We start from the raw sequence: 12,924 nt of genomic DNA, 5'->3' as shown, positions 1-12,924 counted from the left end.
GAGTGGCTTCGTAAGAAGCATTTCAAGGTCCTGGAGTGGCCTAGCCAGTCTCCAGATCTCAACTCCATAGAAAAACTTTGGAGGGAGTTGAAAGTCAGTGTTGCCCAGCGACAGCCCCAAAACATCACTGCTCTAGAGGAGATCTGCATGGCGGAATGGGCCAAAATACCAGCAACAGTGTGTGAAAACCTTGTGAAGACTTACAGAAAACGTTTGACCTGTGTCATTGCCAACAGAGGGTATATAACAAAGTATTGAGATAGACTTTTGTTATTGACCAAATACTTATTTTCCACCATAATTTGCAAATAAATTTATTAAAAATCCTACAATGTGATTTTTCTGGTTTTATTTTCTCATTTTGTCTGTCATAGTTGAAGTGTACCTATGATGAAAATTACAGGCCTCTCTCATCTTTTTAAGTGGGAGAACTTGCACAATTGGTGGCTGACTAAATACTTTTTTCCCCCACTGTAACTTTACAAGACTCACGTTACTCCTTTAGACAATAGCGGCAATAAACATGAGGTTGGAGTATCTTTCAGATACAAAAGGCCCAACTGACTGGTATAATTTACCTGTAGAAATCAGGGCATTAAAATTACAGTGAATTTAAGAAAGCCCTTTTTCAAATGTTAAGAACAAACTGTTAATATACATATATGTTCACATAATGTTTGTTTTTATTTGTATTATGTAAGTTGAATGTTTTATTATTATTAGACAGTAGTTGCCATATTATAGTTGCTTCGTTTTTTAATTTGGACACTTGAAAACGAGATGGTGCCACTCAAGATATTTCATTGTGCAAAATGTTGAATAAATAAGATTTGTAGTTACATCCATGTACGTGCAAATGTGAGAAAATTACAGTTCGGACTATACTTGTGTACAGTGCTAAGAGGTTGAAATTGTAAAATCGGGAAGATTGCACCTTTCCCTAATAAACATTTACTGGTGCCAATGGCTTCCTGCTTGTTTGTACTTTGTATTCTTGCACAAATATGATCACACTGGAACATACCAAACAACCTTGATTTAATGACATGAGTAGGAATGTGCGTGATGATCTACAGTGGCAAGAAAAAAAAAAAAGTACGTGAACCTTTTCGACATACCTAGATTTCTGCATAAACTGGTCATACATTTTGATCTGATCTTCTAGGTTACAACAATAGACAAACAGTCTGCTTAAACTAATAACACACAAACAATATATTTTTATGTCTTTATTGAACACACCGTGTAAACATTCACAGTGCAGGGTGGAAAAAGTATGAACCCTTGGATTTAATAACTGGTTGCCCCTCCTTTGCCAGCAATAACCTCAACCAAACGTTTTCTGTAGTTGCGGATCAGACCTGCACAACTGTCAGGAGGTTCCACAGTAACAGTTCCACAGTAGCACTGTGGAACATCCGGGTGCACTTTTGCAAACTTCAGATGTGAAGCAATGTTTTTTTCGACAGCATTGGCTTCTTTCGTGGTGTCCTCCCATGAACACCATTCTTGTTTAGTGTTTTACATATCGTAGACTCGTCAGCAGAGATGTTAGCATGTTCCAGAGATTTCTGTAAGTCTTTAGCTGACACTAGCATTCTTCTTAACCTCATTGAGCATTCTGCACTGTGCTCTTGCAGTCATCTTTGCAGAGCGGCCACTCGGGAGAGTAGCAACATGCTGAGCTTTCTCGATTTATAGACAATTTGTCTTACCTTGGACTGAAGAACATCAAGGCGTTTAGAGATACTTTTGTAATCCTTTCCAGCTTTATGCAAGTCAACAATACTTAATCGTAGGTCTTCTGAGATCTCTTTTGTTCGAGGCATGGTTCACATCAGGCAATGCTTCTTGTGAATTGTAAATTCACATTTTGTGAGTCTTTTTTATAGGGCAAAGCAGCTCTAACCAACATCTCCAATCTCGTGTCATTGATTGGACTCCAGGTCAGCTGACTCCTGACTTCATTTAGCTTTTGGAGAAGTCATTAGCTTAGAGGTTCACATACTTTTTCCAACCTACACTGTGAATGTTTAAATTATGTAATTATATAAACAAGAAAAATACAATAATTTGTGTGCTATTTGTTTGTTTATTGTTGTGACAAATGAAGATCAGATCAAATTTGATAACCAATTTATGCAGAAATCCAGGTAATTCCAATGGGTTCACATACTTTTTCTTGCCACTGTATGTAGGTTTGTGTGACAGTCAGAATTCCCCAGACAGCCCCTATATCTTCCAGACGGTTTCTGTCTAAATATTAACTGTTCATTAGATCGATTGTCCTTTGTTTCACTGGTCTGACAGTTACACTCTAGAGTAGTCAGGTTCTGGCAAGACCAAACGTGATGTTAAGGACATACGCATATAAACGCAACAATTTAAAAGATTTGACTGAGTTACAGTTCATATAAGGAAATCAGTCAATTTAAGTGAATTCATTAGGCCCTAATCTATGGATTGAATATGACTGGGAATACAGATATGCATCTGTTGGTCACAAATACCTTTAAAATAAAAAAGGTAGGGGCATCGATCAGAAAACCAGTCAGTATCTGGTGTGACCAACATTTGCCTCATGCAGCGCAAGACATCTCCTTCGCATAGTTGATCAGGCTGTTGATTGTGGCCTGCGGAATGTTGTCCCACTCCTCTTCAATGACTGCGAAGTTTCTGGATATTGCGGGAACTGAAACATGCTGTCGTACATGTCGATCCAGAGCATCCCAAACATGCTCAATGGGTGACATGTCTGGTAAGTATGCAGGCCATGGAAGAACTGGAACATTTTTAGCTTCCAGGAATTGGGTACAGATCCTTGCGACATGGGGCCGTGCATTATCATGCTGAAACATGAGGTGATGGCATTGGATGAATGGCACAACAATGGGCCTCAGGATTTCGTCACGGTATCTCTGTGCATTCAAATTGCCATCGATAAAATGCAATTGTGTTCATTGTCCATAGCTTATGTCTGCCCATACCAGAACTCCACCGCCACCATGGGGCACTCTGTACACAACGTTGACATGAGCAAACCACTCACCCACACGTCTGCCATCTGCCCGGTACAGTTGAAACCGGGATTTCATCTGTGAAGAGCACACTTATCCAGCGTGCCAGTGGCCATCTAAGGTAAGCATTTTCACACTGAAGTCAGTTACAACGCCAAACTGCACTCAGGTCAAGACCCTGGTGAGGACGACGAGCACACAGATGAGCTTCCCTGAGACAGTTTGTGCAAAAATTCTTCAGTTGTGCAAACCCAGTTTCATCAGCTATCCGGGTGTCTGGTCTCAGACGATCCCGCAGGTGAAGAAGCCAGATGTGGAGATCCTGGGCTGGTGTGGTTACACGTGGTCTGTGGTTGTGAGGCCGGTTGGATGTACTGCCATCGTCTCTAAAACAACGTTAGAGGTTGCTTATGGCAGAGAAATTAACATTCAATTCTGTCAACAGCTTCCAGTCAGCATGCCAATTGAACGCTCCCTCAAAACTTGAGACATCTGTAGCATTTTGTTGTGAAGAAACTGCACATTTTAGAGTGGCCTTTTATTTTAGAGTGGCCTTTTATTGTCCACAGCACAAAGTGATCCATTTTTCATTTGGAAGAGTCAGCTTTTTAAACCAACATGGCTCAAATGATGTCAATTAGCCTATCAGAAGCTTCTAAAGCCATGACATTTTCTGGAATTTTCCAAGCTGTTTAAAGGCACAGTCAACCTAGTGTATGTAAACTTCTGACCCACTGGAATTGTGATACAGTGAATTATAAGTGAAATAATCTGTCTGTAAACAATTGTTGGAAAAATTACTTGTCATGCACAAAGTAGATGTCCTAACCGACTTGCCAAAACTATAGTTTGTTAACAAGAAATATGGAGTGGTTGAAAAACAAGTTTTAATGACTCCAACCTACGTGTATGTAAACTTCCGATTTCAACTGTACCTGGATTGACTGCTGCTAGTGGTAGCACTCAGGTTAGCATGTGGATAGCTATAGCTACCATCGGCCAACACAGTTTAAACCAGTTTGGTTATAGACGTTCAATATCTATTGTGATGATAAAGGTTTATCTTGATTTTGTTCAACAGTAGGATAAATACTGATGTGCTGAACTGCTTATATGTGATGTGTTTCAAGTCTGCTAGCGGTTAGCTGGTAGGGCTAAATCAGGGATGTAAAAGGAGCTATGCTAAAAGCCTGCGAGCTGTATAAGTGGTTACATTACTCCCCCAAAAATTGTAACACAATAGGACTCATCCGACTGATGTCGGTCTTCACCGTCTTATGTGGACAGTGGCTCCACACCTACTCATGTAGTGCTCCCCTTTAGGTCACTTTTCCGACATTTCTTCAGTCAAGTAAAATATACAATTCTCCCAAAATACAAATGTAAAGTGATATGTCGTATTGGGACTTTGTTTGAAGGATGAAACAAATCTGAATGTTTAATAGCAACTTAATTCTGCAATCTTCCCTTTAAAACAAACTGATCTAAACAGAACCAAATTAACAAAATAAGAACACAGTAGTCATGGAACACCATGGATATTTTACGGGCATGTTTACATAATTCAGAAAATCTACTTTAGACCTAGCAATATGAAGTAGGTGCACGAAGTCAACATAGTGGGTGGCTTTTGTGGGCACACAATCACCAACAGTGGACAATTGAGGAAATCTCAATCTCTAATCCAAGATGGAGTAGCAGTCAGACGTCTTTGTCCTGTCGTGTCCCTTGTATATATCTTTTTACATCTTTTTCTTCATGTTTTTAAAAAATATTTTCCTAAACCTCAACTTCTAAATACTCTCCTGCAACCCACCTCACCCAATGTGGCGTGGATCTGTTTTTTTTCTAAAGTACTTATATTTACTTCGGATCTGGAATCCCTCAACTGAAGCTAGCCAGCTAACTACCTACCAGCTATCAGTCAGCAAACCATTGCTAGCGGTCATCAGCTAACCTTTAGCTCGGAAAGCTCTCGCCAGTTCGAACAACGTGACTCAAATCAGAGCATAACGGACCTATTATTATTTTTTTCCCCCCATATCCCCGGAATCCTACCGCAATCTCTGAACATTTTCATCTGGATCTTCGCAACTAGCTAACCGCAATCCCGGGTGACTACTCCTGGCTAGCGTTTCCATCCCGGAGCAAGCACCAATTAGCCTGAAGCTAGCCCGGCCAGGGCTCCTGTGCTAACACCGAAGCCCAATCCTGGGCTACATTATCCGGACCTCTTCTACTGCCGGTACGGGGCACGGAACCCCGCCGATCCTCTACGACTGGAATACCGACATAATCTGCCCGAGGATTCCAACAGGCCCCTCAGGCGCGACGTCCGCTGAAGGCCCATTCTGCGAACCGCGGCCTACTAGCTACCTAGAGCTACATGGAACCCTACTAATTCCACGACTGGTCTATCGGCGTCACCGTATGAAGAGGCAAAAACAGACTTACCCCCATCGCGACGTCCCCCAAAGGCTAACTTGCCTGCCCCGGTCTGCTAACTGCTAGCTTGCCTGCCCCGGTCTGCTAACTGCTAGCTTGCCTGCCCCGGTCTGCTAACTGCTAGCCCCGGTCTGCCAACTGCTTGCTTGCTAACCCGGTCTGCTAACTGCTAGCTTGCCAGCCCCGGTCTGCTAACTGCTAGCTTGTTTAGCCCCGGCCTACTAACTGTTAGCATCGGCCTGCTAACTGTCTGAATCGCCGTGTCCCCAGTCAGCCCAACCACTCACTGGACCCATATGTTCATTTGGCTACGCATGCCTCTCTCTAATATCAATATGCCTCGTCCATTACTGTCCTGGTTAGTGATTACTGTCTTATTTCACTGTAGAGCCTCTAGCCCTGCTCAATATGCCTTAACCAACCATGTTGTTCCACCTCCTACATATGAGATGACATCACCTGGTTTAAACGTCTCTAGAGACTATCTCTCTCATCATTACTCAATGCCTAGGTTTACCTCCAATGTACTCACATCCTACCTTACCTTTGTCTGTACACTACGCCTTGAATCTATGCTATCGTGCCCAGAAACCTGCTCCTTTTACTCTCTGTTCCGAATGTGCTAGACGGCCAGTTCGTATAGCCTTTAGCCGTACCCTTATCCTACTTCTCTGTTCCTCTGGTGATGTGGAGGTTAATCCAGGTCCTGCAGTGCCTAGCTCCACTCCCACTCCCCAGGTGCTCTCATTTGTTGACTTCTGTAACCGTAAAAGCCTTGGTTTCATGCATGTTAACATTAGAAGCCTACTCCCTAAGTTTGTTTTACTCACTGCTTTAGCACACTCTGCCAAGCCGGATGTCTTAGCCGTGTCTGAATCCTGGTTTAGGAAAACTACCAAAAACCATAATCTCCATCGCTAACTATAACATTTTCCGCCAAGATAGAACTGCCAAAGGGGGTGGTGTTGCAATCTACTGCAAAGATAGCCTGCAGAGTTCTGTATTACTATCCAAGTCTGTACCCAAACAATTCGAGCTTCTACTTCTAAAAATGCACCTTTCCAGAAACAAGTCTCTCACTGTTGCCGCTTGCTATAGACCTCCCTCTGTCTTCAGCTGTGCCCTAGATACCATATGTGAATTGATTGACCCCCATCTATCTTCTGAGCTTGTGCTACTAGGTGACTTAAACTGGGACATGCTTAACACCCCGGCCATCCTACAATCTAAACTTGATGCCCTCAATCTCACACAAATTATCAATGAACCTACCAGGTACAACCCCAAATCTGTAAACACGGGCATCCTCATAGATATCATCCTAACTACCTCGCCCTCCAAATACACCTCTGCTGTTTTCAATCAAGATCTCAGCGATCACTGCCTCATTGCCTGCATCCGTAATGGGTCTGCGACCAAACGACCGCCCCTCATCACTGTCAAACGCTCCCTAAAACACTTCTGCGAGCAGGCCTTTCTAATCGACCTGGCCGGGGTATCCTGGAATGACATTGACCTCATCCCGTCAGTAGATGATGCCTGGCTGCTCTTTAAAAGTGCCTTCCTCACCATCTTAAATAAGCATGCCCAACTCAAAAAATGTACAACTAGGAATAGATATAGTCCTTGGTTCACTCCAGACCTGTCTGTCCTTGACCAGCACAAAAACATCCTGTGGCATTCTGCATTAGCATCGAATAGCCCCCGTGGTATGCAACTTTTCAGGGAAGTTAGGAACAAATATACACAGGCAGTTAGAAAAGCTAAGGCTAGCTTTTTCAAACAGAAATTTGCATCCTGTAGTACTAACTCAAAAAAGTTCTGGGACACTGTAAAGTCCATGGAGAATAAGAGCACCTCCTCCCAGCTGCCCACTGCTCTGAGGCTGGGAAACACTGTTACCACTGATAAATCCACTATAATTGAGAATTTCAATAAGCATTTCTCTACGGCTGGCCATGTTTTCCACCTGGCTACCCCTACCCCGGTCAACTGCCCGGCACCCTCCACAGCAACCCGCCAAAGCCCCCACCATTTCTCCTTCACCCAAATCCAGATAGCTGATGTTCTGAAAGAGCTGCAAAATCTGGACCCATACAAATCAGCCGGGCTAGACAATCTGGACCCTCTCTTTCTAAAATGATCTGCCGAAATTGTTGCAACCCCTATTACTAGCCTGTTCAACCTCTCTTTCGTATCGTCTGAGATTCCCAAAGATTGGAAAGCTACCGCGGTCATCCCCCTCTTCAAAGGGGGTGACACTCTAGACCCAAACTGCTACAGATCTATATCTATCTGACCCTGTCTTTCTAAGGTCTTCGAATGCCAAGTTAACAAACAGATTACCGACCATTTCGAATCCCACCGTACCTTCTCCGCTATGCAATCTGGTTTCAGAGTTGGTCATGGGTGCACCTCAGCCACGCTCAAGGTCCTGAACGACATCATAACTGCCATCGATAAGAGACATTACTGTGCAGCCGTATTCATCGACCTGGCCAAGTCTTTCGACTCTGTCAATCACCACATTCTTATTGGCAGACTCGACAGCCTTGGTTTCTCAAATGATTGCCTCGCCTGGTTTACCAACTACTTCTCTGATAGAGTTCAGTGTGTCAAATCGGAGGGCCTGTTGTCCGGACCTCTGGTGGTGGGTGTGCCACAGGGTTCAATTCTTGGGCCGACTCTCTTCTCTGTATACGTCAATGATGTTGATCTTGCTGCTGGTGATTCTCTGATCCACCTCTACGCAGACGACACCATTCTGTATACTTCTGGCCCCTCTTTGGACACTGTGTTAACTAACCTCCAGACGAGCTTCAATGCCATACAACTCTACTTCCTTGGCCTCCAACTTCTCTTAAACACAAGTAAAACTAAATGCATACTATTCAATCGATCACTGCCCGCACCTGCCTGCCCGTCCAGCATCACTACTCTGGACGGCTCTGACTTAGAATACGTGGACAACTACAAATACCTGGGTGTCTGGTTAGACTGTAAACTCTCCTTCCAGACTCACATTAAGCAACTCCAATCCAAAATTAAATCTAGAATCGGCTTCCTATATCGCAACAATGCATCCTTCACTCATGCTGCCAAACATACCCTCATAAAACTGACCATCCTACCGATCCTCGACTTCGGGGATGTCATCTATAAAATAGCCTCCAACACTCTACTCAACAAACTGGATGCAGTCTATCACAGTGTCATCCGTTTTGTCACCAAAGCCCCATACGCTACCCACCATTGCGACCTGTACGCTCTCATTGGTTGGCCCTCGCTTCATACTCGTCGCCAAACCCACTGGCTACAGGTTATCTACAAGTCTCTGCTAGGTAAAGCCCCGCCTTATCTCAGCTCAGTGGTCACCATAGCAGCACCCACTCGTAGCACGTGCTCCAGCAGGTATATCTCACTGGTCACCCCCAAAGCCAATTCCTCCTTTGGTCGTCTTTCCTTCCAGTTCACTGCTGCCAATGACTGGAACGAACTGCAAAACTCTCTGAAGCTGGAGACTCATATCTCCCTCACTAGCTTTAAGCACCAGCTGTCAGAGCAGCTCACAGATCACTGCACCTGTACATAACCCATCTGTAAACAAAGGATCATTTGAATGGGTGCCAATGGCAGATTGAGGAATCTTTTAATCCGTATCCCAGTACGACCAACTTTAACATAGTGGGCCAGGAAGCCAACGTTAACGTAGCGGGCCAGGAGGCCAACCTTAACGTAGCAGGCCAGGAAACCAACGTTAACGTAGTGGGCCAGGAAACCAACGTTAAAATAGCGGGCCAGGAAGCCAACCTTAACATAGTGGGCCTGGAAGCCAACCTTAACGTAGTGGGCCAGGAAACCAACCTTAAAATAGCGGGCCAGGAAACCAACGTTAAAATAGCGGGCCAGGAAACCAACGTTAACGTAGCAGGCCAGGAAACCAACGTTAACGTAGTGGGCCAGGAAACCAACGTTAGTGGAGTGAAAAAAAGCTTACCATCATGGGTCATGTGGTGTGCATACTCCCTGGTCTCTTCTAAGGCAACCATTTTGTCCCAGATCCTCTGGGCATCCCTCGCAAACATCTGAAAAATAAAGGCAAGTTTGTTCAATTGTGGAAAGGACCTGCGTATGTGTGACCTGTTTGTGTGAATATGGGATGAAAACAGAGAAGTTTGTGTTTTCTGGTGTGTGTTGAATGTTTCTTTGGGAGGAGAGGTGTTTGTGGATTTGGGTATAACACTTAACCTTTTTGCATTTCGGTTAGGCACGGTCACTGTGCCATGTGTGTTTTTGTACGTGTTTGGGATGTGGTTGGGGGTGATGTGTGTGTTGGCCGAGGCCATGTAGGCATTGAGAGTCAGGGTGACCACCTTGGCGTTGACGAAGCCCCCGCTGCCCTTAGGCAGCACCCAGGCCACAGAGAAGGGCTTCACGTTACTAGACAACTTCTTCAACTCCTGGTAACTGGGAGAGAAGGGAAAGGGACCTAAACATGACCAACTGGATGACTGATTGAACTGATTGAATGGCTTTACTGAAAGACTGACGACAACCAGACATATGGAACAAAACTGTTCTAGACATACAGACAGAAACTGGTCTATACCGACAGACAAGCAGACAGCCCCAAAAGCCATGGAGTGGACCGTCCTGCAGTCCACGTTGCTGGGGAAACAGCGCTGGGCCTGGGTGGCCACAGACATCTTGAAGGTCATGTAGAGGAAGTGGAGGTGTGGCCTCTGCTGAGCGTATCGAATTAGGGTGGTGGTCTTCCCTGTGCCTGGAACACAGCAACAACATTTAATTCCTACACTACTTCACAGCAGGAACATTCACACATAGGGCACAATCAACAGCTCACAATGTGGGCTTTTTTGTGAAGTGGGGTGGACCATTCGTGTGTGTGTATCCACTTGAACTACTCTACAAAGGAGCTGATCGTGGACTACAGGAAAAGGCGGCCGAACAGGCCCCCATTAACATCGACGAGGCTGTAGTGGAGCGGGTCGAGAGTCTCATGTTCCTTGGTGTCCACATCACCAACAAACTATCATCGTCCAAACATACCAAGACAGTCGTGAAGAGGGCACGACAAAACCTTTTCCCCCCCAGGAGACTGAAAAGATTTGGCATGGGTCCCCATATCCTCAAAAAGGTTCTACAGTTGCACCATCGAGAGCATCCTGACCGGTTGCATCACCGCCTGGTATGGCAACTGCTCGGCATCTGACCATGAGGCGCTACAGAGGATAGTGCGAACAGCCCAGTACATCACTGGGGTCAAGCTTCCTGCCATCCAGGACCTATTTAATAGGTGGTGTCAGAGGAAAGCCCATAAAATTGTCAGAGACTCCAGTCATCCAAGTTATAGACTGTTTTCTCTGCTACCGCATGGCAAGCGGTACCGGATCGCCAAGTCTAGGACCAAAAGGCTCCTCAACAGCTTCTACCCCCAAGCCATTAGACTGCTGAACAATTCAGAAAAATCACCACCGGACAATTTACATTGACGACCCCCCCACCCCCACCCCCCCCGAACACTGCTGCTACTCCCTGTTTGTTTGACACCTATGCATAGTCACTTCACCCCCACCTACATGTACAGATTACCTCAACTAGCCTGTACCCCCGCACACTGACTCGGTACCGGTGCCCCCTGTATATAGCCTCGTTATTGTTATTCTTATTGTGTTACTTTTTATTATTACTTTTTATTTTAGCCTTCTTGGTAAATATTTTCTTCTTCTTGAACTGCACTGTTGGTTAAGGGCTTGTAAGTAAGCATTTCATGGTAAAGTGTGCACTTGTTGTATTCGGCGCATGTGACAAAGTTTGATTTGACAATTGTCACGATATAGAAAGAGTATCCTCATCCTGAACTGATGAATCACAGACTGAGCCGAACTGATGAATTACAGACTGAGCTGAACTGACGAATCACAGACTGAGCTGAACTGACGAATCACAGAGTGAGCTGAACTGACGAATCACAGAGTGAGCTGGACTGACAGGGAGAGGGTGCCCTCTAGCAACAATTCAGAGAATGCTAGCAAAAGTACCAACTCTATATCTAACTTGTTTTCTGTAAAAACACAGCTGTGGCATATGTTGGTAGTAGCGGTCTGGCGGTACCTGCGAAGGCCATGATCTTGACCACGTGGTCTCTATGGATGTCGTGGTTGAGGATCTGCTGCTGTTTGTGGGTGACCTGAACCGGACTCTCCTGGGAGAAAGAGGACTGGGTATGAGACTCGGGTTATGACTGATCCATTCAAAATACTTCCTTCCAGAAAGATATCAGTCCTCACCCACTCTGATTGGTTATTGCTGTGGGCAGGGCGTTCTCCATCAGGTGAAGGACGTAGATGTTGTAGTGCCACCTGGAGTGGAGGAAGGAGAACACAGGTGGAGAGAGAGACCGTCAATGTCCGCCTGTCTATCCATCTGTTTGTACAGGTCCATCTTTCCATCTCTATATAACTTCCATCTTTACCTGTTGCTGATGTTGATGTCGGTCCTCCTCATGGCGAGGAGCATGGTTGTCATGGCGCTGAGATACTCTGATGGCGCTGGCTGAAGGGAGCGCCATCACAGAGTACGTGTGGGGCTAAGTACCCCCTCAATACGCTCCATTTTGGGGAGTCTGTTTAATGCAGGCCTCAGCCTGGGAACAGACGATGTGTCCTCACACTCTGTAACACTGCCCCAGGCTTCACCCTCTGACTGGGCTTATACTGGGCCATGAACCTGGAAAATACAATTTTAAAACTCACACACACAGAATAGATCAGAAATGGCCCAAAGGAACAGTTTAAAGTAAAGAGTCCTTACTCGACTATATGGAGGATGCTCTCCTGGTCGTTCTTTTTGATTCTATGAGTTTCCAGTATGGCGTTGATCTCCTTCAAGGCGTCAATCTCCTTCTTCGTTTAGTGGTAATACAGCTTCTTCCAGTGCACAAACTACACACAGGGCCCAAAGACACAACTGAATCCAAAATAATGTATACAGCACATCTAGCTTATCTTCATAACTTTAACCCTAACTTCCTCCCCCTGTCCCAGGCTCTCACCAGTGACTGGGTGATAATGTTCCTCCAGCGTTGGCAGACCAGGCTGACGTTACAGTAGAGGTCTTCAGAGGGCAGGAGGCTCAACACCAGCATCAGCACCTCCTCTGGGAGGACGTCCATGTAACCCTGGGAATGGGACAGGCCCCTGCTGCTTCCCAAGAGGCCGTAAAAGGCGTCAGGCAGGGCCTCCTCATGGTGATTCATAAAGGCTGGGTCTGGATCTGACCAACAGCGCTCAAACTCCTTGTCGTCCCCAAACATGTCCGTTGTCAGCCCCTCCAGATAGTCCACCTTCTCATCCTCAGGTTCCTCCTTCATTTTGGGGATGAGCTCCCCATTGAGTCCCTTTGTTTTATGGAAGGTTTCTGCATTCTGAGGACTAAACAT

General features: G+C 45.3%; 1 protein-coding gene across 1 annotated transcript in view; it reads right to left on the bottom strand.

Annotated features, from left to right (window-relative positions):
• LOC106576208 (F-box DNA helicase 1-like) overlaps positions 1–12,924 on the bottom strand; it is a 21,817-nt gene extending 8,893 nt beyond the window's left edge. The window contains exons 1-9 of the mRNA XM_045698646.1: positions 12,538–12,924; positions 12,297–12,388; positions 12,155–12,212; positions 11,959–12,038; positions 11,774–11,845; positions 11,598–11,683; positions 10,062–10,245; positions 9,740–9,929; positions 9,138–9,326 (exon numbers count right to left, since the gene is read on the bottom strand). Of these exons, the coding sequence (XP_045554602.1) occupies positions 9,138–9,326; positions 9,740–9,929; positions 10,062–10,245; positions 11,598–11,683; positions 11,774–11,845; positions 11,959–12,038; positions 12,155–12,212; positions 12,297–12,388; positions 12,538–12,924 (1,338 nt within the window). The remainder of the gene's footprint in view (positions 1–9,137; positions 9,327–9,739; positions 9,930–10,061; positions 10,246–11,597; positions 11,684–11,773; positions 11,846–11,958; positions 12,039–12,154; positions 12,213–12,296; positions 12,389–12,537) is intronic.

This window comes from Salmo salar, chromosome ssa17, assembly GCF_905237065.1.
Source record: "Salmo salar chromosome ssa17, Ssal_v3.1, whole genome shotgun sequence".
NCBI lineage: Eukaryota > Metazoa > Chordata > Actinopteri > Salmoniformes > Salmonidae > Salmo > Salmo salar.
Note: the sequence above shows the minus strand (reverse complement) of the source record. Positions and strands in the feature narration are given on the sequence as shown.